Source organism: Procambarus clarkii, chromosome 77 (genome assembly GCF_040958095.1).
Source record: "Procambarus clarkii isolate CNS0578487 chromosome 77, FALCON_Pclarkii_2.0, whole genome shotgun sequence".
Classification (NCBI taxonomy): Eukaryota; Metazoa; Arthropoda; class Malacostraca; order Decapoda; family Cambaridae; genus Procambarus; species Procambarus clarkii.
This window is the reverse complement of record NC_091226.1, coordinates 13,413,795-13,441,498: the sequence shown is the minus strand read 5'-3', so window position 1 is coordinate 13,441,498 and position 27,704 is coordinate 13,413,795. Positions and strand designations below refer to the sequence as shown.

Below are 27,704 nucleotides of genomic sequence, written 5' to 3'. Positions count from 1 at the left end.
TACATGGACACTTCGTTCTGAGTAGCTAAATCTGAAACAACAACAATGAAACTGGAAGAGAAACTCTTGTTTCCCTTCAAAACGCATAAATCTTTCGCCTTTTGCAACTGGAAAGGTGATTGGGTGTGTTTCAAATGGATGTGAACTAGATCAACGTGAGGCTCCTGCCTTGGTGTATGGTATTAACAGATTTGGTGGTCACCAGTGTTGCTTTTGGGTAATATTTGCTATTGTTTAAATTTAGATTTAGGAAAGACTTGGGTAAATACTGGTTCGGTAACAGGGTTGTTGATTTGTGGAACCAACTACCGCGTAACGTGGTGGAGGTGGGGTCCCTCGATTGTTTCAAGCGCGGGTTGGACATGTATATGAGTGGGAGTGGGTGGTTATTGATAGGAGCTGCCTCGTATGGGCCAATAGGCCTTCTGCAGTTACCTTTGTTCTTGTGCATTATTAGTCTTTGTTCTTTGTATTGACTAGAGCTGAAAACGCCACTACATTTTACGAAGGTGATCAGTAGATAAAATTTCCAAGCATTGTGGTTTCAAACTAAGGTTAAAGATGTACTTAATCCATACACTGTTACTTTACATTTAACATTACAGCTTCAGGCCATCTTAAATATCAGTTTCAATATATTGCATTATTAATGTTGATACCCAAATTCCAGAAAGTTTTTTTAACCAAGAATTTACTTATAATATTTTATTTCTGTTGCAGGTGAGTGAGCTTGGAGAGAAGAGGAAGGTCTGGTCAAGGTGATGTACCAGCCACTTAATGTTCTAAGTCTCTAACTCTTGTTTCTTGAGATGTTCTAAGGCGTTAGAATGCTCATAGGAGCTGTCTTGTATGGGCCAATAGGCGTTTCTTAGTTTCCTTGATGCTTATGTTCTTATGAGGCATAACATAAACATGGTTGACATGTGGGAATTGGTTCTGCGTTTTTAGGGACTGTGACGGGTGAGAGGAGACTGTGGCGGGTGAGAGGAGACGGTGACGGGTGTCGGGAGACTGTGATTAAATATTTACGGTCACAAGTGGGATTTAAGCTAGCAACACGATATTTATTAAAGATTGAGATTAACAGACGAGGAGTCACAATAACGTGGCTGAAGGATGTTGACCAGACCACAAACTAGAAGGTGAAGGGACGACGACGTTTCGGTCCGTCCTGGACCATTCTCAAGTCGATTCTCAAGACAATCGACTTGAGAATGGTCCAGGACGGACCGAAACATCGTAGTCTCTTCACTTTCTAGTGTGTGGTCTGGTCAACATTCAGATTGACTTTAGAGGAATACACGGATTACACGTGGAATTCAGATTCTACATCATGAGTACCAAAGGCAAGTTTATTGGGTTCTTTGGGTGATCAGTTTGCAGAGGCGTTTGAATTCTTTTATCATAAAGGTTCAATCTCGTGCAAGAGGTAAACAGATAACTATCTACGGGCTCACCATAGCCCGTGCTACTTGGAACTTTTTGTTCCAGGTAGCGAATCTTTTAACAACAACAACAACAGGTAAACAGCTCGTGTATTTGAATATGTGTTATGTACATGGCTCTAACTACCCCTCTAATTAATGGGGCCTGACAGCTGAGTGGACAGCGCTCGGGATTCGTAGTCTTGAGGTTCCGGGTTCGATCCCCGATGGAAGCGGAAGCAAATGGGTAGAGTTTATTTCACCCTGATGCCCCTGTCCACCTAACAGTAAATAGGTACCTGGGAGTTAGACAGCTGCTACGGGCTGCTTCCTGAGGATGTGTAGCAAAAAGGAGGCCTGGTCGAGGACCGGACCGGACCGTGTTCACAAGTGCCATCTCAGTGATGGTGACTGATGTATGGCCTGCCAACACGTCCTCAGACCAAGTCCATTCCATCCAGCGGTCGACCCCAAAGACGCATTCATTAATTTTAACATGCTGTTCATTCAAAATACGATTTTTTTCAAATATAAATTAATATTGTTATATATTAGCATCTTGTGCATATTTAGGCATTGGTTAGATTAGGTGTTTAGGTTCTGTTGGCGATTATTTGTATTTGTAGTACGTGGGTGAAGCATTTACAGCGTTGTGGTTCGAACACAAGTCATCAGCAAAGCACTTGTTCCGGAAGTGTTCGGACATCATCAGTTGAGTCGTGTGTAAACCGTTCTTCATTCATAAATGGGGGGTTTGGCGGGTGGATGGAATGGACCCGCCAAATGGAATGGACCAGCCCGTCGTCATAGGCTTCATGATACTTACCTTCACTGTTGGTGGTTTTGTCTTGTCGACCACCTTCAGGTAAGGTCTCGGCAAACGGTCCGTTTGGCATTGGAATTGATATCAGTGTTTGGTTAATAGAACGACTTGTCCGAAACGCTATGCGTGCTAGTGGCTGTACACGAAGGTAAGAATTCTAGTATATATTATAAAATGCATAAGTAAATAAGATCAAATGTAATTTCAGGGCAAGATGTGTAAGGAATATACGTTTACACTGTGACTGCTTCTTGGGTAGTTGTTAGTTATCTGGGCACTGTTCTACTATTGTGTTATTAACGGGGTTGCTTCCTAGGTATTGCTGTTACTCCAACCCGTCCTCTTAAAAATAACGTCACTTTTGGCTGGTATGCGCGGCGCTATGGCCAAATTTGGACGTAATTTCAAATGAAATCGACTCACAAAAGTGACGTTCTGTTCCGTTTTCTGTTTGAGTTGTCCGGCCTCCTCGGACAGCTTAGAAGAGGAACTTTCAATTAACGTTTTTCATAACGTTTTGAAATTTTATGAGAATTTCCTGCCCACCTAACCTATCAGAGGACCCTTAACTTGCTGTTGTTGGAAAAAAAAAATCCCAAATTTATTTTCAATTTTTTTTTCATTTTTAAATTACGTCCATATTCGGCCATACGGGTAAACGGCCAAAAGCGACGTTCTTTTTAAGAGGACAGATTGCTACTCAGGCTGGCCAGTTTTCATATTGTTCTCAGTGTTCTCAGCAATGTTTTATTTGTCCGAAACGCTGTGCGTATTAGTGGTTTCAGGTATTGTATGTACCAGCTCTATCTATAAATCCAACATTATGTTTGTAACTCATCTTCTGTCTATGTAATTTTACCTGAATGAACATTTTGATTTAATATTGAGGCATGCAGAGGCCCAGGGGACTGTGGTTGATGATAGTAAGGACTTAAATTGTGTATATTTTCTATCTAGTGCGCGAGCTGTTTGATAATTTTACAGCAGGCAATTAGGTTTTTCAATGGGCTCGGAGATCGGTGTGTGTACAGCATCAAATGTATGAATTTTAAAGTTATGAAGGAAGGAACTAACTATCAGGGGGAAAGCGCCAAGCCATTGTGACTATATAGCACTTGGAAGGGGTCAGGATAAGGATTTGGGATGGGACGGGGGGTAAGGAATGGTGCCCCAACCACTTGTGGACGGTCGGGGATTGAACACCGACCTGCATGAAGCGAGACCGTCGCTCTACCCTCCAGCCCAAGTGAGTTATGAACAAGTTATTAGCAGGAAGAGAAACAATCCTAAAGGTTAAAGAGGCTTGAGGAATGCGTAATAACTTATTTTCAAGACTCGCTGCAAGTAAAAATGCTTATTGACAGCGATGGGAAAAAATTGTAGTGAAGTTGAGTGGTTATGTGAAAGACGGGTGAGGTGGTGGTGGCTCCTCTCAAGTAGTCTAGTGATGGGGTCTTGGAGAGGAGTGACGGCCGGGGTGAGGTGGTGGTGGCTCCTCTCAAGTAGTCTAGTGATGGGGTCTTGGAGAGGAGTGACGGCCGGGGTGAGGTGGTGGTGGCTCCTCTCAAGTAGTCTAGTGATGGGGTCTTGGGGAGGAGTGACGGCCGGGGTGAGGTGGTGGTGGCTCCTCTCAAGTAGTCTAGTGATGGGGTCTTGGAGAGGAGTGACGGCCGGGGTGAGGTGGTGGTGGCTCCTCTCAAGTAGTCTAGTGATGGGGTCTTGGAGAGGAGTGACGGCCGGGGTGAGGTGGTGGTGGCTCCTCTCAAGTAGTCTAGTGATGGGGTCTTGGAGAGGAGTGACGGCCGGGGTGAGGTGGTGGTGGCTCCTCTCAAGTAGTCTAGTGATGGGGTCTTGGAGAGGAGTGACGGCCGGGGTGCCAATTACCGGAATTGGTCCAGAACAATAGCAACTCGGCTCGTAATTGAGTTTTCAAATTGGGGGGTCTTCTTCCATTATTTGTCGGGAACGTGTTCACCTAGTTGTGTTTGCGGGGGTTGAGCTTTGCTCTTTCGGCCCGCCTCTCAACTGTCAATCAACTGTTTACTAACTACTTTTTTTCACACACCAGGAAGCAGCCCGTGATAGCTGACTAACTCCCAGGTACCTATTTACTGGGTTCCATTCAAATTAGTGGCATAAACATACAGGCCATCTAAGAAAGCAGCTCTGACTTGTCTAATAGTTCTGGCCAGAAATAAACATCTTCCAAAACCAATCTCTAGCTTCCCCCTGAATGCCCCTGTTACCTAGCAGTAAATAGGTACCTGGGAGTTAGTCAGCTGTCACGGGCTGCTTCCTGGGGGTGGAGGCCTGGTCGAGGACCGGGCCGCGGGGACACTAAAGCCCCGAAATCATCTCAAGATAACCTCAAGAAGATAACCTCCCCTACTCACTAGATATTGCTGCAGCAGAAGTTTGATGAAACCTTGAGTGAATTAAAAAAAATCTTTCTGCAGCCATAGTTGGGTAAATTCACAGGATGTTGAGCTCTCCCTGCTAAAGTTAATTGTGTATATGTGGGGCAATTTCTTATTCAACATACTCGAGGCTCCACACACACTTTCTCCGAAAGTGCTTTCAACAACACACTAGAAACCCCCACCCCCTCTACCCCCTTTCCTACCCCTTAGTCTATTCACAGCCATTGCCCAAGTGGCCATACAGTGTGGCTGACACACCACACACTTCTTGTGGCCGCTGTACGCTTCCTCACCCAATTGTTGGTACATGTAAAAAGTCCTCAAACTCCCCAGATGTGACCTACTTGCATTCTCCTTTACTGAATGCAGCCTTTCTTTTCTTCGTTACTCAGATAATACGGCTTTATAAGATTGTACTTAGTTTTGCCTACTTGGAGACTCGCTGCCGGACATTTCTATTTCATTATCTGTGGTTCTTCCATATCTCCAGTCCATATTCCAGCACCAGTCTCCGTGGTGCAGTGGTAAGACACTCGCCTGGCGTTCCGCGAGCGCTTTGTCATGGGTTCGTATCCTGGCCGGGGAGGATTTACTGGGCGCAAATCCTTAACTGTAGCCTCTGTTTAACTCAACAGTAAAATGTGTACTTGGTTGTAACAACGATTCTTCGCGGCGGGGATCGTATTCCCGCCCGAAACAGGTTTTAATTGTTACAACTCTTGTATATATCAAATATATTGAGGTCGTCTGGGTAGACGAGGAGTCAAAATAACGTGGCTGAAAAATGTTGACCAAACCACACACTAGAAAGTGAAGAGACGACGACGTTTCGGTCCGTCCTGAACCACAATCTACTTGATAAATGATCCAGGACGGATCGAAACGTCGTCGTCATTTCAAATCACTTGCGAGCTTAACTCCAGTAGTAGTTAAACAGTTAAAGTGTGTAAATGAGCATTAATGTTCATTATTGTTTTTCGATCAAGATTTTCATGATTGTCTGAAGTATAATTTGAACTGTTCCTTTGGCGGTGGTTCAGCATCTTGGGCTTCATCTTAACTATTAAGCGAGTGCCACTCAGAGATTAAAAGTTCATCTTAAAAGATTTAAAAATGTATCACTATTAAAAAAACTGGTTGATACAATTAGATCAAATTCCTAAGATAAAAGTTTTGCATTAATTTTATATTTAAAACTGACAAAAAATTTGTCAATCCAGCAAAAACGTTAAATTCTTTTTCTATATCTCGATTTAAAATGGCTTGAATGGAATTAATGATGTACAATTTATATACAAATTCATTTTGGGTGACAGATACTTCCAGTTGGGATAATAAACCAATTATTTTGGTAAGCGCTTAATATATATAGAGTATTGTTTTATGGGGCTCTTACACAAGTGTTTATTGAAAATATTGTAATGTGTTTCCCTTACTTTCATTGAGTGGATAGCTATCAGCCCCATGTAATATATAATTTACAATTTAATGCCTCACAGACTCGCAGTTACGTAAGTACTTTACGAACCTGGGGCCAGATTCACGAAGTAGTTACGCAAGCACTTACGAACCTGGGGCCAGATTCACGAAGTAGTTACGCAAGCACTTACGAACCTGGGGCCAGATTCACGAAGTAGTTACGCAAGCACTTTCGAACCTGGGGCCAGATTCACGAAGTAGTTACGCAAGCACTTACGAACCTGGGGCCAGATTCACGAAGTAGTTACGCAAGCACTTACGAACCTGGGGCCAGATTCACGAAGCAGTTATGCAAGCACTTACGAACCTGGGGCCAGATTCACGAAGTAGTTACGCAAGCACTTTCGAACCTGGGGCCAGATTAACGAAGTAGTTACGCAAGCACTTTCGAACCTGGGGCCAGATTCACGAAGCAGTTACGCAAGCACTTACGAACCTGTCCATCTTTTTCTCAATCTTTGGCGGCTTTGTTGACAATTATTAAACAGTTAATGAGCTCCGAAGCACCAGGAGGCTGTTTATAACAATAACAACAGTTGATTGGCAAGTTTTCATGCTTGTAAACTGTTTAATAAATGTAACCAAAGCCGTCAAAGATTGAGGAAAGATGTACACGTTCGTAGATACTTAACTGCTTCGTGAATATGGTGCCAGGTTCGTAAGTCCTTGTGTAACTGCTTCGTGAATCTGGCCCCAAGTGTTCAGTGCACTACCACGGTCCCCACCACAGCAGCACTCACAGATTCATAGGACCAGGTGTATAAAGCTGTCCCGTGCCCCGGGATATGGAAGAAAATGCAGAATAGAACCAGTGAAGAGCAGAGGTGCCATGGGCACAATCAGAGAACACTGTATAAACATCAGAGGTCCAGTGAAGAGCAGGGGTGCCATGGGCACAATCAGAGAACACTGTATAAACATCAGAGGTCCAGTGAAGAGCAGGGGTGCCATGGGCACAATCAGAGAACACTATAAACATCAGAGGTCCAGTGAAGAGCAGGGGTGCCATGGGCACAATCAGAGAACACTGTATAAACATCAGAGGTCCAGTGAAGAGCAGGGGTGCCATGGGCACAATCAGAGAACACTGTATAAACATCAGAGGTCCAGTGAAGAGCAGAGGTGCCATGGGCACAATCAGAGAACACTGTATGAACATCAGAGGTCCGCGGTTGTTCAACGTCCTACCAGCGAGCATCAGAAATATTGCAGGATCAACCGTGGACATCTTCAAGAGGAAACTAGATTGTTTCCTTCAAGGAGTGCCGGACCAACCGGGCTGTGGTGGGTATGTGGGCCTGCGGGCCGCTCCAAGCAACAGCCTGGTGGACCAAACTCTCACAAGTCGCGCCTGGCCTCGGGCCGGGCTTGGGCAGTAGAAGAACTCCCAGAACCCCATCAACCAGGTAACCGTCCTACACAGTATATAGAAACACTCACTGGAATACTCTCAACCAGTCAACCACTATTCATTCAACATACCTGAACTACCTCAAGGGTCTCCTCAATCTTGCAATATATTCACACTGTGCTCAACATTTCTTGAGGTGTTTCTTTCATTAATCTATTTTTTATATTTATTTTGAAGCTATGTTTCTCAGGTTTCTCAGGTTTCTCAGGTTTCTCAGGTTTCTCAGGTTTCTATGGTTCTCACTTCAGCTTCTCCGGTCATTTTAAACATTTATATTATACCACATTTGAACTTCAATAGTGAATTCACATCTTCCAAAGTCACTTAATATCAGCGGTAGTATAACTTATCTTATACAAGGGGCCTGACAGCTGAGTGGACAGCGCTTCGGATTCATAGTCCTGAGGTTCCGGGTTCGATCCCCGGTGGAGGCGGAGACAAATGGGCAGTTACTTTCACCCTGGTGCACCTGTTATCTAGCAGTAAATAGGTACCTGGGAGTTAGACAGCTGCTACCGGCTGCTTCCTGGGGGGATTTGTAACAAAAAGGAGGCCTGGTCGAGGACCGGGCCGCGGGGACACTAAAAGCCCCGAAATCATCTCAAGATAACCACACGTAAGTGTGATCTCTGTGTGAAACATACTTGAACTTGTATGGAATAATACATTTTATGTTACTAATCTTAACTAATGTAAGAGAAGCACTTAAGATGAACGCTTAACTAGTAGATAAAGTCTAGCTAGTGACACTAGTGTGTTTATAAAGCCAAGCCAACCTGTTTATCCGTAAGATTATACAGGTATTGGAGAGATGCGGAGACCTGCATTGGTAATTAACCAGTAATATATACGGCCTGCTCCAAAATGTCATATATGCCTCTTCAGGGACAATATTGCCAAATTCCACTAAATTATTTGGTTAATGGGCTTTGGGTGTTAGTACTGATTGCTTTTTATGCCTCGTATTGGCGTGTGCGTTAGTTGTTTCACCCTACTCCCTCTTCTCTACCCAGCCCCCCCCTGTTCTCTACCCAGCCCCCCCCTGTTCTCTACCCAGCCCCCCCCCCTGTTCTCTACCCAGCCCCCCTCTATTCTCTACCCAGCCCCCCTCTATTCTCTACCCAGCCACCCTCTATTCTCTACCCAGCCCCCTCTATTCTCTACCCAGCCCCCCTGTTCTCTACCCAGCCCCCTCTATTCTCTACCCAGCCCCCCTATTCTCTACCCTGTCCCCTCTACTCGACCCCCCCCCAGCCTCCTCTACTCGACACCCCCCCAGCCTCCTCTACTCGACACCCCCCCAGCCCCCCCTCTTCTCGACCCCCCCCCCCCCTCTACTCCACCAAACCCCAACTCCCGGCACCCCCCCTACCCCTGCTCCACCAGTTAACTCCCCGTCGCTCAATGCTCAGCCCGTTATCTAGGGTGTAGAGCACGGACACAAGGCTGTGCTGGGTGTAGGCATTAGTGGCGCGCCCGGGCGTGTAGAGCAGCATCAGAGCACACTTAAGAGGAAGCGAGGAGGAGGAGGAGGAAGGGAAGGGGGAGAAGGGGAGGGGAGCCAAGCGCACAAGGCGTACACAAGATGGTGATAGTTTTTGCTTGACGAGCGCAGCTTTATGAGAGAGAACGTTGCCAAAATGAATCTCCTTGGTCTGGCTATTTTTAATTAATCCGTATTGTGACAGAGGACGGAAGCATAAAGTGGGTAAAATATCTACTAGAACGGCGCCCCCGTCGGCTAAAAGATGGGGGTAGTAATTTAGCTTTTTTATATTTGAATGTGTAAATTTGTGTGTGTGTAGGAACTACATAATGAAGGAACACGCCAGCTGGGTACAAGGGAGGTGTTGGATCATGTCTGCTTTAACAGTTTTCCTTCAAGGAGTCGTCAAGTGGCTCCTTGTTGGATGTAGGAGTTACATCAAGATGCCAATCATGTCATTAGCGTTAAACTACTGGTAGGTGGAATTATATCAGGAGCGGGGACCTGTAAACTATAGGTTTCGCTTTACAAGCTACTGCCTTGTAAAATTTAATTAATCTAAAGTCTAAACACTTGAAACACTTGTTGAATCTAAACAATGACGCGCCTAGAATGACCTTTGATAAGATTGAGGGGAAGTTGCCTCAGTCTTTGAAGATTGAAGCCGTTCAATCCCCGGCCGTCCAAGTGATTGGGCACCATTCCTTCCCCCCGTCCCATCCCAAATCCTTATCCTGACCCCTTTCACAGTGATATAGTCGTAATGGCTTGGCGCTTTCCCCCTGATAGTTCTATTCCATCAACAACAATCCTAACATTAAGAAAAATAACCTCAAGTTCACAATTACTGTAGGTCAGGAATAGAGAAATGAGCGCATGAAGAATTCAATTCTTGGATTAGCATTTGGCACCGTAACCGAAGCAGCAGCAGCAGCAATAGCGAGAGCGTTAGTTCATACTCTTTAAGTCCAACTGGCAGCTGTGTTGCTGGCGACCTGTGTCACTAGCTTGTGCCTAAGGTCAGGTCAAGTGATCACACGAGCGGCGTCAGCCTTGTTTCAAGAGGAAAATTGTATTCCTATATTTCTATTTCTTCTCTGGAGGTAGTTTTATATTTGCCTCGATTAGACATCCTCATGTCTTGTACACATTACAAATGTTAGCCCTCAGCCCTTTTACAGAAAGGTACCTATGTTGGGCAGCTCCTGTAGGGGGGAGGGCTATGTTGGGCAGCTCCTGTAGGGGGAGGGCTATGTTTGGCAGCTCCTGTAGGGGGGAGGGCTATGTTGGGCAGCTCCTGTAGGGGGGAGGGCTATGTTTGGCAGCTCCTGTAGGGGGGAGGGCTATGTTTGGCAGCTCCTGTAAGGGGGGGGGAGGCTATGTTGGGCAGCTCCTGTAGGGGAGGAGGGCTATTTTGGGCACCACCTGTAGGGGGTAGGGCTATGTTGGGCACCACCTGTAGATGGGAGGGCTATGTTGGGCACCACCTGTAGATGGGAGGGCTATGTTGGGCAGCTCCTGTAGGAGGGGGGCTGTTAAGTGTTTTATCTTGGCTGCCTATTCCAGGCGTGGTTTTTCATATGCAAAATAAACATTATATATATATATATATATATATATATATATATATATATATATATATATATATATATATATATATATAATGTTGTACCTAGTAGCCAGAACGTCGTACTTGGCCTACTATGCAAGGCCCGATTTGCCTAATAAGCCAAGTTTTCCTGAATTATTATTTTCTCTAATTTTTTTCTTATGAAATGATAAAGCTACCCATTTCATTACGTATGAGGTCAATTTTTTTATTGGAGTTAAAAATAACGTAGATATATGACCGAACCTAACCAACCCTACCTAACCTAACCTATCTTTATAGGTTAGGTTAGGTAGCCGAAAAAGATAGGTTAGGTTAGGTAGTCGAAAAACAATTAATTCATGAAAACTTAGCTTATTAGACAAATCGGGCCTTGCATAGTAGGCAGAGAAGTGCGTTCTGGCTACTAGGTACGTTGTGTTATATATATATATATATAATATAAAATATAACACACACTAGTGAGTATTGCCTTAAATGTATATATTATATAATGTATATATATATAATAGGACCTAGCTATGAAAGCCAAGATTGTATTGCTTGCAACTAGTCACTACACATAGTGCATAACATCAACAAGTGATCACCGGCCCGTATTCCCAGACAACTGTGCAGTATGTGTTCCAAATAGGTCATTGTGTTCATTTGGGAGATGCTAAGTTCATGGTACTGTTCATGAAAAGAATTTCCTGAAGTGGAGATTTCAGGAATACATATCTATACTGACGTGTGCGGCAGTTGATCAAAATAAGGGATTTGTTTTAAGTTATAAGTCGTCTTTAGCATTTTTGACGAGAGGAAGAATCAACTTATGGAAGTTCTCAGTTGTTTTAAAGGTGATGAGGTATTCGCTGAACTAGCGTGTAAACATTAACCTCTCCCGGGATGTGGGGTGATCCCTCCACTTCCAGACCCGCTCCTGGGCCAGGTAAGTCCACTACGGGCTCACCATAGCCCGTGCTACTTGCAGCTTTCTGTTCAGAGTAGCTGAATCTAAAGAACAACATTTCAATTTTTGTTTACGGGCTTACTATAGCCCGTGTTACATGGACATCTTGTTCCGAGTAGCTAAATATAAAATAACATGTCACTTTGTGGGATTACGGGTTATTCGAGCCCGTGCCCCCTCCTGGGTTGCTTAATCTTCATCAATCAATCAATTCACTCTGTGAGAAAGGTTAAGGATGTCACAATAACATGATATATTTGAGAAAATCATTGGAGCAGGACAGTGATCGAACTAGCGTCCTGGGTAACCCCAGACGCACGCCCCTTAACTCTTGGACCATGACATGCTAAGGATTACATAAGCTAGGATCCTCCTAGGAGAATCTTAGTAGATCCTCCTGGATCCCACAAGAATCTCAGTAGATCCTCCTGGATCCCACAAGAATCTCAGTAGATCCTCCTGGATCCCACAAGAATCTTGGTAGATCCTCCTGGATCCCACAAGAATCTCAGTAGATCCTCCTGGATCCCACAAGAATCTCAGTAGATCCTCCTGGATCCCACAAGAATCTCAGTAGATCCTCCTGGATCCCACAAGAATCTCAGTAGATCCTCCTGGATCCCACAAGAATCTTGGTAGATCCTCCTGGATCCCACAAGAATCTCAGTAGATCCTCCTGGATCCCACAAGAATCTTGGTAGATCCTCCTGGATCCCACAAGAATCTCAGTAGATCCTCCTGGATCCCACAAGAATCTCAGTAGATCCTCCTGGATCCCACAAGAATCTTAGTAGATCCTCCTGGATCCCACAAGAATCTCAGTAGATCCTCCTGGATCCCACAAGAATCTCAGTAGATCCTCCTGGATCCCACAAAAATCTCAGTAGATCCTCCTGGATCCCACAAAAATCTCAGTAGATCCTCCTGGATCCCACAAAAATCTCAGTAGATCCTCCTGGATCCCACAAAAATCTTAGTAGATCCTCCTGGATCCCACAAGAATCTCAGTAGATCCTCCTGGATCTAACAAGAATCTTGGTAGATGCTCCTGGATCCACTAAGAGTTTAGAGACACTATGCTGGTAACCAAGTTTTACATACAACCTACATGCGCTATGGTGGAGGTATTGGAGTCCTCAGCCATTAGCTTATTCACTAGCATCTTCTCTAGTAATTATTGCACTTATCGTGAGGGTCTTCTGCTTCTTGGCTAGCCTTACAGATACGTTTTCCTGTACGTTTTCTGTTCTCCCATATCTTCCTTATCTTACGTATGAGCATTGTTTATTATTAAGGCTTTTTTGGCCTAATGACCTGCCTTATGTCGTAAGCCGTCACGTGCCTGTGAGGAAGGTCAGAAAGAGGACCACTCTAGAAAGAGAACGCAGACGACTGTACAAAAGGAAAAAACTAACGAAAATGCTTAAGCAGACACGACTAACACAAGAAAGAAAAATAAACCTAAACAGGGAGATCAAAGAAATAGAGCAAACGTTGAAGTGATCATAAGAGTCTGAGGAGAATTGGAACACAAAGCTATGCAAGATATAAAGAAAACTCAGAATATTTTTTCACATACGTAAAATAAAAAACCTCCCAGTATTGGACCTTCAATTACAACCGAAGGTACATACACAAAGAACAACAAAGAAATTAGTGAAATTCTAAGAAGCCAGTATGAGGCTGTTTAGCACACCAATAAACAACATGAAAGTTGATGAGTATCTTGAGGTTATCTTGAGATTATCTTGAGATTATCTTGAGATGATTTCGGGGCGCTAGTGTCCCCTCGACCAGGCCTCCACCCCCAGGAAGCAGCCCGTGACAGCTGACTAACACCCAGGTACCTATTTACTGCTAGGTAATAGGGTGGGCATAGGGTGAAAGAAACTTGGCCCATTTGTTTCTGCGTCGTGCGGGAATCGAACCCGCGCCGCAGAATTACAAGTCCTGCACGCTATCCACCAGGCTACGAGGCCCAGACAGCTTCTTCATGAATGAGAAGCTGCAGATAATATAACTGATATTAACACGAACTCGGAAGTCTTCGAAAGAGATATTGACAACATGCCCATGCACTCGGCCCCTGGTCCTGACTCGTGTAGTTTAATATTCATTAAGAAATGTAAAATACCAGTAGCGCGAGCGCTCAGTGTAATATGGAGGAAGAGCCTGGATACAGGGGAGATGCCAGCAGCACTTAAATCTGCAGATATAGCTCCTCTGCACAAGGGTGGTAGTAAAGCTTTGGCCAGAAATTATAGACCAGTTGCACTAACATCACACACACCAAGTTTTTTAAAGTGGTTAGGAATAAAATTTTTAGTTTTATGGAAAATAATGCGCTACACAACGCAGGACAACATGGATTTAGAGCGGGAAGATCCTGTCAGTCAGTTACTCAACCACTATGACAAAATCACAGCTTTAGAAGAAAAGCAAAATGCAGATGTTGTATACACAGACTTTGCAAAGGCATTCGACAACTGTGAGCATGGAGTGATAGCACACAAAATGAGATCAATGGGAATAACTGGTAAAGTAGGACGGTGGATACTAATTTTCCTGTCTAACAGAACAGAGTAACAGTCAATCAAATAAAATCGAGTCTAAGTGCAGTTAAAAGTTCTGTACCTCAAGGTACAGTCCTTGCACCACTGCTTTTCCTTATTCTCCTATCAGATATAGACAAAAATACAAGTCACAGCTTCGTGTCATCCTTTGCAGATGACAAAAATCAGCATGAAAATTACCTCTGCTGAAGAAATTGAAAAAACTGCAAGTAGATATTTATAAAACTACATGTAGATATTAATAAAGTTTTCGATTGGGCAGCAGAAAATAACATGTTTAACAGTGATAAATTCCAGGTACGGCAAAAATGAGGACTTTAAACATAATACAAGGTACAAAATACAATCAAATCTGCCCATAATAGGAAAGCAGCATGTCGAGGATTTGGGAATAATGATGTCCGACGACCTAACGTTTAGGGAGCATAACCAAGCAAATATTGCGTCAGACAAAAATGATAGAATGGATTACGAGAACTTTCTAATCCAGGGATCCCATCACAGTGGTTGTACTATACAAATCACTTGTACTGCTCAGTACTCGGTTCCCTATTAGAGCAGGAGAGATTGCAGAAATAGAGGGAATACAGAGAACATATACAGCACGCATAGACGCGATAAAGCACCTAATTTATTGGGATCGTCTCAAAGCTCTCCAAATGTACTCACTAGAAAGAAGACAGAGATATCAAATAATATACACGGGGAAAATATTGGAGGGACAGGTCCCAAATCTACACAGTAAAATAACAACATACTGGAGTGAACGATATGGAAGAAAATGCAGAATAGAACCAGTGAAGAGCAGAGGTGCCATAGGCACAATCAGAGAACACTGTATAAACATCAGAGGTCCACGGTTGTTCAACACCCTTCCAGCGAGCATAAGAAATATTGCCGGAACAACCGTGGACATCTTCAAGAGAAACCTAGATTATTTTCTTCACGAAGTGCCCAGCCAACCTGGCTGTGGTGGGTATGTGGGCCTGCGGGCCGCTCCAAGCAACAGCCTGGTGGACCAGGAGTAGAAGAACTCCCAGAACCACATCAAGCAGGTATCAAGCAAGCCCATCAGGTACGGATTGATTCGTGTTGCTCTTGAGGAAGTCTGTGACCCCGACGATTCGTCGACCTAAAGGTTCATGGTCTACATAACACAGTATGTATTCATATTTAACATTGAAGCCAAAGTTCTTTACCTTACATTTGTCTGTATTAAAACTGCTGGGCACAGGTGTTGTACTGCTGGGCACAGGTGTTGCAAAACGTTATGTGAAGCCCTAATTCACTCGCATCTTGATTAGTGCCGCTCTATTGTATGACTTCCACCATCCATTCCTCAACTCGTGGACAAGGTTGCTCCAAGGTTAGTCCCAAGTCTTGATCCGTCCCAGTAGCATGTACGACTCCACTGACTTCAACACCGGAGAGACCGTATTCTAGGTACAAGACTATGTTCTTAAGCTCCTCGCCTTTTGTATGAAATATTAAAAGATAGCCTCACCCCTGTAGTACATTCTGATGAAGATCGTGCAATGGACGATCTTTCATCTACGACTGGTTCACACTTGCTCCATATTCTCTCGATATGTAAATATTTTGGAAATTTGGTTAACTCTCCACATGACTTCTGGCGCAACTGGGTCCAACTTCACTTTGTATCTAATGTGGTTATAATTTAACATTAGATTCAATTTATATCTGTTAAAAATAAACCAAATCAATAGGTAAGTTTCTGTGACCTTGCGTCACATGATCTAAGGCGGAATATTTCTTCCCTTGTGTTCATTTAAGAAAATCATACTCCACGTCTTGAGAGGGAGAAGGGATAATGGTAGAGAAGGGTGGGAAGGGGGGGGGGGGCAAGATAGTGGGAGAAGATAAGGCTTTGTGTTTATAAGACCATTCCATAGTCTTGTTTATATGGATTGATAGATTGATGAAGATTAAGCCACCCAAAAGGTAGCACGGGCATGAATAGCTCGTAAGTGGTGGCCCTTTTGAGCCATTACCAGTATCAAGAGCTGATACTGGAGATCTGTGGAGGTGCGACTGCACCCTGCGTGACGGGAGATGTCTCCCGGACCAAATGGTGACCAGATGGTGTGTTTATATGGAGTTATCTTGGATAACTTAACGTATATCACAAGTGGAGGTAAACTGGACTCGGGAACAATTATGTAAACATTGCATTCTATAAAAATGTGACATCAAGATGTAACTTCGCTTATAAATTTGAAATATAAATATATTAAAGTTACAAGAAAGCCCAGTTATAATGCGGTATATTTCTTATATAAAGCTGCTTTTCCCCTAATTGTCACGGGAGACATCTCCCGTCACACAGGGTGCAGTCGCACCTCCACAGATCTCCAGTATCATCTCTTGATACTGGTAATGGCTCAAAAGGGCCACCACTTACGGGCTATTCATGCCCGTGCCACCTTTTGGGTGGCTTAATCTTCATCAATCAATCAATCCCTAATTGTCTGTTTCTGCAAGTATGGCTTGTGAGAAGAAATTATTTTTTAATGCGTTGCAATATTCTGGTTGACTTTAGGTATTCTCTCTCTGGTGTTAAGATGAAAATGAGCTTATTGAGCTCATTTTCGCTCATAAGTGATGTTAATTTATTGTGCACCCCATACTCCTCCTGTGAGCGGTAGCGCAAAAAGCATTACAGGGGGTACAAAAAGCCTTTATCAGACCTTAACTTAGATTATTACATAAACAATTTTATCTATTCTTCACATATTATAACTACAATATCAGCTAGTTAGAGAATGTTCTATTTCAAGAGCTATATATTAACAGTAAGTCATTATACATTAATGGAAGGTCTTATCGCTAATACACAATTGTTTGAGCAGTGGAGATATTACAGTCATAGCGAAGTTGTTTATTGTTAGTCGTCACAATACACTACTTATTTCTTAATCTCGTATGCTAGATAAGCATCTTGTGTAGTGCCGCCCCTGTGGTGTAGTGCCCCCTGTGGTGTAGTGCCGCCCCTGTGGTGTAGTGCCGCCCCTGTGGTGTAGTGCCCCCTGTGGTGTAGTGCCACCCCCTGTGGTGTAGTGCCGCCCCCTGTGGTGTAGTGCCCCCTGTGGTGTAGTGCCCCCTGTGGTGTAGTGCCCCCTGTGGTGTAGTGCCCCCTGTGGTGTAGTGCCGCCCCTGTGGTGTAGTGCCACCCCCTGTGGTGTAGTGCCGCCCCTGTGGTGTAGTGCCCCCTGTGGTGTAGTGCCCCCTGTGGTGTAGTGCCCCCTGTGGTGTAGTGCCCCCTGTGGTGTAGTGCCCCCTGTGGTGTAGTGCCCCCTGTGGTGTAGTGCCCCCTGTGGTGTAGTGCCCCCTGTGGTGTAGTGCCGCCCCTGTGGTGTAGTGCCGCCCCTGTGGTGTAGTGCCGCCCCTGTGGTGTAGTGCCGCCCCTGTGGTGTAGTGCCGCCCCCTGTGGTGTAGTGCCGCCCCTGTGGTGTAGTGCCGCCCCTGTGGTGTAGTGCCGCCCCTGTGGTGTAGTGCCGCCCCTGTGGTGTAGTGCCGCCCCTGTGGTGTAGTGCCGCCCCTGTGGTGTAGTGCCCCCTGTGGTGTAGTGCCGCCCCTGTGGTGTAGTGCCGCCCCTGTGGTGTAGTGCCGCCCCTGTGGTGTAGTGCCGCCCCTGTGGTGTAGTGCCGCCCCTGTGGTGTAGTGCCGCCTGTGGTGTAGTGCCCCCTGTGGTGTAGTGCCCCCTGTGGTGTAGTGCCGCCCCTGTGGTGTAGTGCCCCCTGTGGTGTAGTGCCCCCTGTGGTGTAGTGCCACCCCCTGTGGTGTAGTGCCACCCCTGTGGTGTAGTGCCACCCCCTGTGGTGTAGAGCCACCCCCTGTGGTGTAGAGCCACCCCCTGTGGTGTAGAGCCACCCCCTGTGGTGTAGAGCCACCCCCTGTGGTGTAGAGCCACCCCCTGTGGTGTAGAGCCACCCCCTGTGGTGTAGAGCCACCCCCTGTGGTGTAGAGCCACCCCCTGTGGTGTAGAGCCACCCCCTGTGGTGTAGAGCCACCCCCTGTGGTGTAGAGCCACCCCCTGTGGTGTAGAGCCACCCCCTGTGGTGTAGAGCCACCCCCTGTGGTGTAGTGCCACCCCCTGTGGTGTAGTGCCACCCCCTGTGGTGTAGTGCCGCCCCTGTGGTGTAGTGCCGCCCCTGTGGTGTAGTGCCACCCCCTGTGGTGTAGTGCCACCCCCTGTGGTGTAGTGCCGCCCCCTGTGGTGTAGTGCCACCCCCTGTGGTGTAGTGCCGCCCCTGTGGTGTAGTGCCACCCCCTGTGGTGTAGTGCCACCCCCTGTGGTGTAGTGCCACCCCCTGTGGTGTAGTGCCACCCCCTGTGGTGTAGTGCCGCCTGTGGTGTAGTGCCACCCCCTGTGGTGTAGTGCCGCCCCCTGTGGTGTAGTGCCACCCCTGTGGTGTAGTGCCACCCCCTGTGGTGTAGTGCCACCCCCTGTGGTGTAGTGCCACCCCCTGTGGTGTAGTGCCGCCCCCTGTGGTGTAGTGCCACCCCCTGTGGTGTAGTGCCGCCCCCTGTGTAGTGCCGCCTGTGGTGTAGTGCCACCCCCTGTGGTGTAGTGCCACCCCCTGTGGTGTAGTGCCGCCCCCTGTGGTGTAGTGCCGCCCCCTGTGTAGTGCCGCCTGTGGTGTAGTGCCACCCCCTGTGGTGTAGTGCCACCCCCTGTGGTGTAGTGCCGCCCCCTGTGGTGTAGTGCCGCCCCCTGTGGTGTAGTGCCGCCCCCTGTGGTGTAGTGCCACCCCCTGTGTAGTGCCACCCCCTGTGGTGTAGTGCCGCCCCCTGTGGTGTAGTGCCGCCTGTGCTACAGTATTATGGGCGGTCGTGACATGCGGGTGGAAGCGGGCGGGGATATTGACGCCTCGCCTGTAATGGAAGGCGCCGAGTGACTGTGGTAAATGCATCTGGGCATCCCATGTGGCTGGGTGTAGAAAGTGGGCGGTGGTAGCGGGTGGGTGATAGGACCCAGCATCCACCAGTCATTGGTGGGCGGCGCCGCCCCCCTCTCCATCCCCCTCCCAACTCCACCCCCTTTCCTTCAACCCCCCTCTTTATCTCCCCTCTTTATGCCATTTACTCCTCATTAATACTTGAATGAACAAGCAATTATGCTATAAAGAATCCGAACGGGAATTTAAAGAAAGAAAAACGGGTAACTACGGTAAAATTCAAGATGATAGCGTGTATTGGAGTGAATTTGTGTGAGGGAGCGCGTCGCGGTGGCGCGTGCGTGGCGCGTGCGCGTGTGTTCGTGTGTACGTGCGCGCGCGGGCGTGCGGGCGAGGAAGTTGTGAGCGTGAGGGTGGATGTGGTGCGGCAGTGTTGGCCGAGTGGTCTGGTGAGCAGGTGGTGAGCGGGAAGTTGTAGCGCAGGAGTCCAGCCCCGTGTGCAGTGTTGATCTTCGCCGCCCGTCGTGGCCTTCTCGTTGGGCTCCGCACTGTGAGGTGCGCTCTCTGCTCTGTGTCGTGTGTATAGTGTGGCAGCCGCCGTTGTCGGGCGGCGGAGCAAGGGACGGTCATAAGGTGAGCTCTTGACCTCCGCTCTCCTCTCCTCTCCCGTCTATCTTCGCGCCATGGAAGATTCCGCCAGGTGATCCTCTTCTGTCTCGTTGTTGGGCAGCGGCCGCGGGCGTGCCGGACCTCGGTGAGCACACCCACACGCCCGCGGCCTCAAGCCATTCACGCTCTGGCCGCTTCCCTTCCCTGCATGTCTGCCGGCAGTCTACTCCTGTCTTCTTCCTCCTCGAGTTCCGCCATCAAAGAGGCTTGGTAATTGGGTCGTGTGCTTGAGCATTTCATCAGATGGACTGCCGCTGGGGCAATACACCAAGTTGGTAGTGGTGACGTTCGCTCTCAAAGGCCCTTCCATCCTCACACTCATGCTGCTAGTCGGTATGTTAAGAGATGAACCCAATCTTGTCATTTTGCTTTGGATTCGAACTGGTTTCTCGTGTTCTAGATGTGGAGTCACTCTTTTACGACGTTGTTGTTGCAGTCTCGAGTACTTTACTTTTGGTGTCGTCTTGCTAAGTTTGTTGTCTCGTTTAATTTGTATGTTGAAGGAACGTTGACGTCTGAACTCTGAAAAAGTGTTATTTTTCGATAGTGCCATGAATATCGGAAGTTAATTGTGAAGCATTTGTGCTCGTGTGTTTCAGTGTTTCGTATTAAACAATGGATTATGTTTGAAACCCATGTCGACGCAAGTAATGTATCCAAAATTAGTGTTCTATGTCTCTGGTATGTATTTTGTTTGATGAAATGTCGGCAATGAAATAAAACCAGATAAATCTGAGGTAAAAGTTGGAAAGAAGGCGTGCCATTGTTTGAGCATGTTGAGTGGAGTGGTGGTGAACTTGCGGGAAGTTGAGAGGCAGCGCGCGCTTATGGCAGGTCTCAGTCATACTGTATTGTGGTAGCGAGAGGCGTGGCCAGCTCGTGTGAGCGTGCTGTAGGTAAGAGACACCCACCTGGCAACAGTCCTTTGTTGCTCTCTACTCTCATAACCCCCGACCTCCTCTTCCAGTATTACTCTCCCTCCACCCCCCCCCCCCCCCATATACTAGCGAGCGTACACTTTGACCTTTCCTGCCCATACCTCACCTATCATCACTTATTTGCAAGTTACCTCCAGCCAACACACAGAAATCGCCATCAAATGAACAGGATTTGTTCATTTGATGCTCCTCATACCTACCAAATCCACAAGGATTTGATCATGTCATGGCCTAGTAGACTAAGGCAGCGTCTGGGATCATCCGGAGCTTGTAAATTCGAACCCTTACGCTTACGATGACGTAAGTTCGAACCCTCATCACGGCCCTTGTGGATTTGTTCATTTACCTCCAACCTCCTTCCTTCTAGTAGGCACACTAACCTTTCTCAGGCTTGAGGGGGAGAAATGTTTAGCTTTAATCCGCCTCCACGAACACGGCGCTGCGCGCTTTCAAAAGGCCAGCCACGTTTGTTTCCGAGCAGTTCGGAGTCTGACCTATCATAAAGGTCAAGGCTATTTAGAAGAGAACCAGCTACGTTTATGTAAGGGTCAAGACCAGGGGAGGAGGGCTTGCAAGATTGGCTACGAGATGCGAAGGGGGGGAGGGGATGGCCTTTTAACTTTGAGGTGTGTGTAATATTTTCTGGTATGCCGCTTGCAAACGTTGAGATGAGCGATGTTTAAAGCCTTTACCCTAATGCCACCACCCCCAAACCCCTCTTTTCCATCTTTCTCTCTTGCTCTCCCAACCCCCCTTCCATTCCTCTCTCTCTCTTCCCAAAACCCCCTCTTTTGTCCTTTAACCCTTCCCCCCCACTCAACCCTCCCCCCCACACCCCTCCCCCTTCTCTCTCTCCCTCCCCCCCCCTCCCTCTCTCTCCTCTCCCTCCCTCTCTCCCCTCTCCCTCCCTCTCTCCCCTCTCCCTCCCTCTCTCCTCTCTCCCTCTCTCCCCTCCCCCTCCCTCTCTCCCCCTCCCTTTCCCCCTCTCTCCCTCTCCCCCCCCTCTCCCTCCCCCCCCTCTCCCTCCCCCCTCTCCCTCTCCCCCCCCCTCCCTCTCCCCCCCCTCCCCCCCCTCTCTCTCCCTTCTCCCTATCCCCCATCTCTCCTCCCCCCTCTCTCCTTCCCCCCCTCCTCCCTCTCTTTCTGCCCTTCCCGGAGCATCAAATATCCCCTGGAATTCCAGCATTACTAGGCCAGTAGCCTTGATGGAAAAGGTAGTATAGCTTTTCCCCCAGACGTACTCTGCTTCCTTGCACACCCGCTCTCTTTACCCCCATATGCACTCCCTCGTTCCTACAGGCATACCCACTCCCTCGTTCCTACAGGCATACCCACTCCCTCGTTCCTACAGGCATACCCACTCCCTCGTTCCTACAGGCATACCCACTCCCTCGTTCCTACAGGCATACCCACTCCCTCGTTCCTACAGGCATACCCACTCCCTCGTTCCTACAGGCATACCCACTCCCTCGTTCCTACAGGCATACCCACTCCCTCGTTCCTACAGGCATACCCACTCCCTCGTTCCTACAGGCATACCCACTCCCTCGTTCCTACAGGCATACCCACTCCCTCGTTCCTACAGGCATACCCACTCCCTCGTTCCTACAGGCATACCCACTCCCTCGTTCCTACAGGCATACCCACTCCCTCGTTCCTACAGGCATACCCACTCCCTCGTTCCTACAGGCATACCCACTCCCTCGTTCCTACAGGCATACCCACTCCCTCGTTCCTACAGGCATACCCACTCCCTCGTTCCTACAGGCATACCCACTCCCTCGTTCCTACAGGCATACCCACGCCCTTGCTCCTCATACCCACGCCCTTGCTCCACATACCCACGCCCTTGCTCCACATACCCACGCCCTTGCTCCTCATACCCACACCCTTTCCCGCACTCGCAAATTTAGTGTTATTATACACGAAAGTGAAATAGCAGGGACTGATCTACAGGTCAATGTTCTAGACTTGCATCTTATGTGAATTGATCTTAAAGACCACAAAACAAGGCTAAGATGATATCTAGAGAGAAGGCTTTTGTAACAAGAATATGGGGTTCTGAGGCGTCAAATCTTGCTTCATAGGTTAGTTCAATGACCAGGCGAACAAGGTCAGACAAGCCAGAGAGATTGGTGGGTTGTATATTTTTTGAACTGTCGGAAAGTCTTCGGCATTGTTCACTATCTTGTAGGGTACTAAGGGGAGAAATGGTATGACCGAGACGGAATGGAGCCCATGCTAAGGTTTGCTGTGGTGCTGGTGGATGAGAGCATCTTCATAAGTAAAGAATCGCTCCTTAAAGAGTACCAGCGGCGTCCCATACCTTGAGATGGTTTCGGGGCTTAGCGACCCCGCGGCCCGGTCCTCGACCAGGCCATAGAACACCATTGTTACCAATCTTTCTGATGTTATGAATGATTTAACAGTGGGAATAAACTCCTTCCTCTTAATGCATGCCGACATTTGTGGAGTTTAAATACGCTGCAAGAAAGAGTGCAAGAAACCTACACACTTGTGCAGAATGAAAGATTGGTGTAGCTGTAGTAACTACAGGAAGCAGGAGGTCGGGAAAGAAATTCTCCTGTAATCTTATAAGAGTTGATAATACTTTTAATCAGTCACACGTTCACAACAAAATTAATCTCTGCTGGATATGCATGGTTGGCAAACATCAGTCTCCATGGCCCTACCTGTCCTCATCACAATTGACTTGAGAATGGTCCAGGACGGACCGAAACGTCGTCGTCCCTTCAATTTCTAGTGTGTGGTCTGGTCAACATCAGTCTCCTTATTAAATATGAACAAGGGAGTAGTTTCAGAACATTGTGTTCTATATATTGAACCATTTCCGTAATATACGCCCCCAAAGTGATGCCTTTATTGCGTAAAGCACAAATTGAAGCTGAAGACAATCCAGATATGACACCAATCTTACCCAAGAGCAGAACAGTTAGAGTTAAGAGCAAAGACCAACGGTGTCACCTCACGTCAATGACAGATTAAGACAGGAGATGAAGACACTTACCCCTGACACAAGACAATTGTCAGGGGTAAGAGAGAAGACAAGGACAGGCCATCTAGCACTTGTGGTGCGCTCAAACGAGGGAGCAGAGGGGAAATTAAGTAATCAGATTAACCATAGGAACATATATATTCTGGCTTGGAAACCTACAGAAGAATTGGGACGCAAATTGACTCTCAAGGATAGCAATCACACACACACACACACACACACACACACACACACACACACACACACACACACACACACACACACACACACACACACACTCACACTCACACACGCACGCACGCGCGTACGTGTGTACGTGTGTGCGTGCGTGTAAGTTCAACCCAAGTAAATGTATGGTGATAAAACTAGGTGGAGGAAATAGAAGGCCAGACACGGGATACCGAATGGGAGATGAAGTCCTTCATGAAACGGACAGAGAAAGATCTAAGAGTTGATATCACATCAAACCTGTCTCCTGAAACCAACATCAAAACAATAACATCGGCGGCATATGCGAGGCTGGCTAACATCAAAACAGCGTTCACGAACCTGTGTAAGGAATCCTTAAGAACCTAGTATACCACATATGTCGGACCAATCCTGGAGTATGCGGCCCCAGCTTGGAGCCCGTACCTTGTCAAGCACAAGACGAAGCTGGAAAAAGTTCAGAGGTATGCCACTAGACTAGTCCCAGAACTAAGAGGCATGAGTTATGAGGAAAGGCTGCGTCAACTGGTCCTCACGTCGCTGGAACACAGAAGAGCTCGGAGAGACATGATCACCACATAAACAATTCTCAGGGGAATTGACAAGGGTAAACAAGGATGGATAATTAAACACGGGTGGTACACGCACAAGGGGACACAGGTGGAAGCTGAGTACCCACATGAGCCACAGGGACATTAGAAAGAACTTTTTCAGTGTCAGAGTAGTTAGTAAATGGAATGCACTAGGAAGTGATGTGGTGGAGGCTGACTCCATACACAGTTTCAAATGTAGATATGATAGAGCCCAGTAGGCTCAGGAACCTGTACACCAGTTGACAGTTGAGAGGCGGGACCAAAGAGCCAGAGCTCAACCCCCGCAAGCACAACTAGGACTCTTACCCCAGTACTCCTACAGAGTGAAGGAGTACGCGCGCGCATAAACTTCCCTTTGTGTACTCTGTGTTCACCGCCCACCTAAACCCTCCTCCTCCACGAAGCGCTCGCCCTCCCTCCCTCGACACGGAGCTCTCACTCTCACTCTCCTCCCTCCCTCGCCACGGAACTCTCACTCTCCTCCCTCCCTCGCCACGGAACTCTCTCTCTCCCTCCCTCCCTCGCCACGGAACTCTCACTCTCCTCCCTCCCTCGCCACGGAACTCTCACTCTCCTCCCTCCCTCGCCACGGAACTCTCACTCTCCTCCCTCCCTCGACACGGAGCTCTCACTCTCCTCCCTCCCTCGCCACGGAGCTCACGCTCACGGGAACTTAATGAACATAATAGCATCTTAGACCTGAAAAATAGTTCACCATCGCAACACGAGTAAACCCGACCCACCCCCCTAACCCGAACCGTTTAAACCTTAACTCAATAGGTCCAACTATGTGTTTTATATATATATATAATATATATATATATATATATATATATATATATATATATATATATATATATATATATAGTATGTATAAGGTGTGTGTGTGATGGCAGTCGTAATTTTATCCCGGCTCTGGTATTAGATTGTAATGAATGACTCCATCAAAGCCTCCTTCATTAGGCTCACGAAACGCCTAATTTCGTGGGCTTGGGTTACGACATAAGCCATGTCCATCCTAGAGTGTCACCCCAATATGCAAACCCATTTCTAGAGGTGTAAAATCTTAATTAAGAATAAATCCGGAGGGTAGGTTGGGGTGGGAGCTAAGCGCGTAAGGTAGGGATCGTGAGTTAGCACTCTATCTTGCATGCATATTTAGGTGAACGTGCACACACACAGGAAGGTGGGGCTTGGGAGCTAGTGCTTGACCTTGTGGGGAACATCCAGGCGAGTACATCTAGGTGGGTGGGTGGGTGTGTGTGTGTGTGTGTGTGTGTGTGTGTGTGTGTGTGTGTGTGTGTGTGTGTGTGTGTGTGTGTGTGTGTGTGTGTGTGTGTGTGTGTGTGCGCGTGCGTGCGTGCGTGCGTGCGTGTGTGTGTGTGTGTGTGTGTGCGTGCGCGTGTGTGTGTGCGAGCAAAAAGTGTGGTTCTCTCGCGCGTCTGTCCGCTTGCGGCTTGGCTGAAATAATCGATAATTGGTGACGCTGCGGGCTGTGGCGTACACCCTCCGCTCATCCGCCTCCAAGCTCTCCCTGGCCCTCCATTATCTGCACGAGGCCCTCCCTGGCCCTCCACGGCCCTCCACGGCCTGTACCTGGCCCTCCACGGCCTGTACCGGGCTCTCCCTGGCCCTCCACGGCCTGTACCGGGCTCTCCCTGGCCCTCCACGGCCTGTACCGGGCTCTCCCTGGCCCTCCACGGCCTGTACCGGGCTCTCCCTGGCCCTCCACGGCCTGTACCGGGCTCTCCCTGGCCCTCCACGGCCTGTACCGGGCTCTCCCTGGCCCTCCACGGCCTGTACCGGGCCCTCCCTGGCCCTCCACGGCCTGTACCGGGCCCTCCCTGGCCCTCCACGGCCTGTACCGGGCCCTCCCTGGCCCTCCACGGCCTGTACCGGGCCCTCCCTGGCCCTCCACTACCTGTACCGGGCCCTCCCTGGCCCTCTACAACCTGTACCGGGCTCTCCCTGGCCCTCTACAACCTGTACCGGGCTCTCCCTGGCCCTCTACAACCTGTACCGGGCTCTCCCTGGCCCTCTACAACCTGTACCGGGTACTATATCCCGCTGTTCAACCATAGTTCACCGCCCACTCTCTCTGTCCGTCCAAGAGTAGTAGTCTTCGGACTAAGGACAACTCTGATACGTCTTGGCACTGAGTAGTGTAGATCTTCACCCCCTGTTGGCAAGGGTTCGAAGTACAACATGTCGATTGATTGATAAAGATTAAGCCCCCCAAGAGGTGGCACGGGCATGAATAGCCCGTAATCCAAAATGTTATGTTATGCTTGCTCCAATATTCCTACGTTCAACTTCCCCGCCTGTATCTCTTCCCCCACTAACCAATCCTCTCTCAGCCCTACTACTTGGGTTGGACGGTAGAGAGACGGTCTCGGTTCATGCAGGTCGGTGTTCAATCCCCGACCGTCCACAAGTGGTTGGGCACCATTCCATCCCCCCGTCCCATCCCAAATCCTTATCCTGACCCGTTCTCAGTGCTATATAGTCATATAATGGCTTTGCGCTTTCCCTCTGATAAGTTCCTCCCTCCTCTTTTTACAGATTTAGTTAATGTGGATCTAATATTTAACATTTTTACTCGTTTATAAATGTTAAAATTGTGATGTATGATTAACTTCACACTAGTTCATGTGTGTATCGTCATCTGCGACTCTTGGAGCCTTTCTTGTGGGTAGTTCTATTGAAGCTAAGAGGTTCAATAAGACGGGTTATTTCTATTGTATCTGGGTACGTCGGTCGGTCGGGAGCCGGTCGGCCGAGCGGACAGCACACTGGACTTGTGCTCCTGTGGTCCTGGGTTCAATCCCAGGCGCCGGCGAGAAACAATGGGCAGAGTTTCTTTCACCCTATGCCCCTGTTACCTAGCAGTAAAATAGGGACCTGGGTGTTAGCCAGCTGTCACGGGCTGCTTCCTGGGGGTGGAGGCCTGGTCGAGGACCGGGCCGCGGGGACACTAAAAAGCCCCGAAATCATCTCAAGATAGCCTCAAGATAACGCCTCGCAAAATATGCTTGTTTCCTCGTTCTTTGTGGGACGATGGTATATGGGATTTCGGTTTCTCCGGAGAATAAGGCTTTTTGCTTTGTATTTTGTTTAAAGTGCGGTTGTATTGGGCGGCATATGGAGCGACAGAGATATGAGGCGGGACAGCCAGCCGGCTGACA

General features: G+C 47.8%; 1 protein-coding gene across 9 annotated transcripts in view; it reads left to right on the top strand.

Moving 5' to 3' along the window:
- LOC123747157 (ELAV-like protein 1) overlaps positions 1 to 27,704 on the top strand; it is a 300,388-nt gene that overhangs the window by 115,724 nt on the left and 156,960 nt on the right. For 2 of the 9 annotated variants that reach the window (XM_069313934.1, XM_069313933.1), the window contains exon 1: positions 2,275 to 2,395. The exons of 3 other annotated variants lie outside the window; for them this stretch is intronic. In XM_069313934.1, coding sequence (XP_069170035.1) covers positions 2,370 to 2,395 — 26 coding nt within the window. In that variant the 5' untranslated portion in view covers positions 2,275 to 2,369. Of the gene's footprint in view, positions 1 to 2,269; positions 2,396 to 19,524; positions 19,797 to 27,704 lie in introns of those variants that run through there. 4 more of the 9 variants (XM_069313926.1, XM_069313932.1, XM_069313930.1 and 1 more) reach the window with 4 other exon arrangements.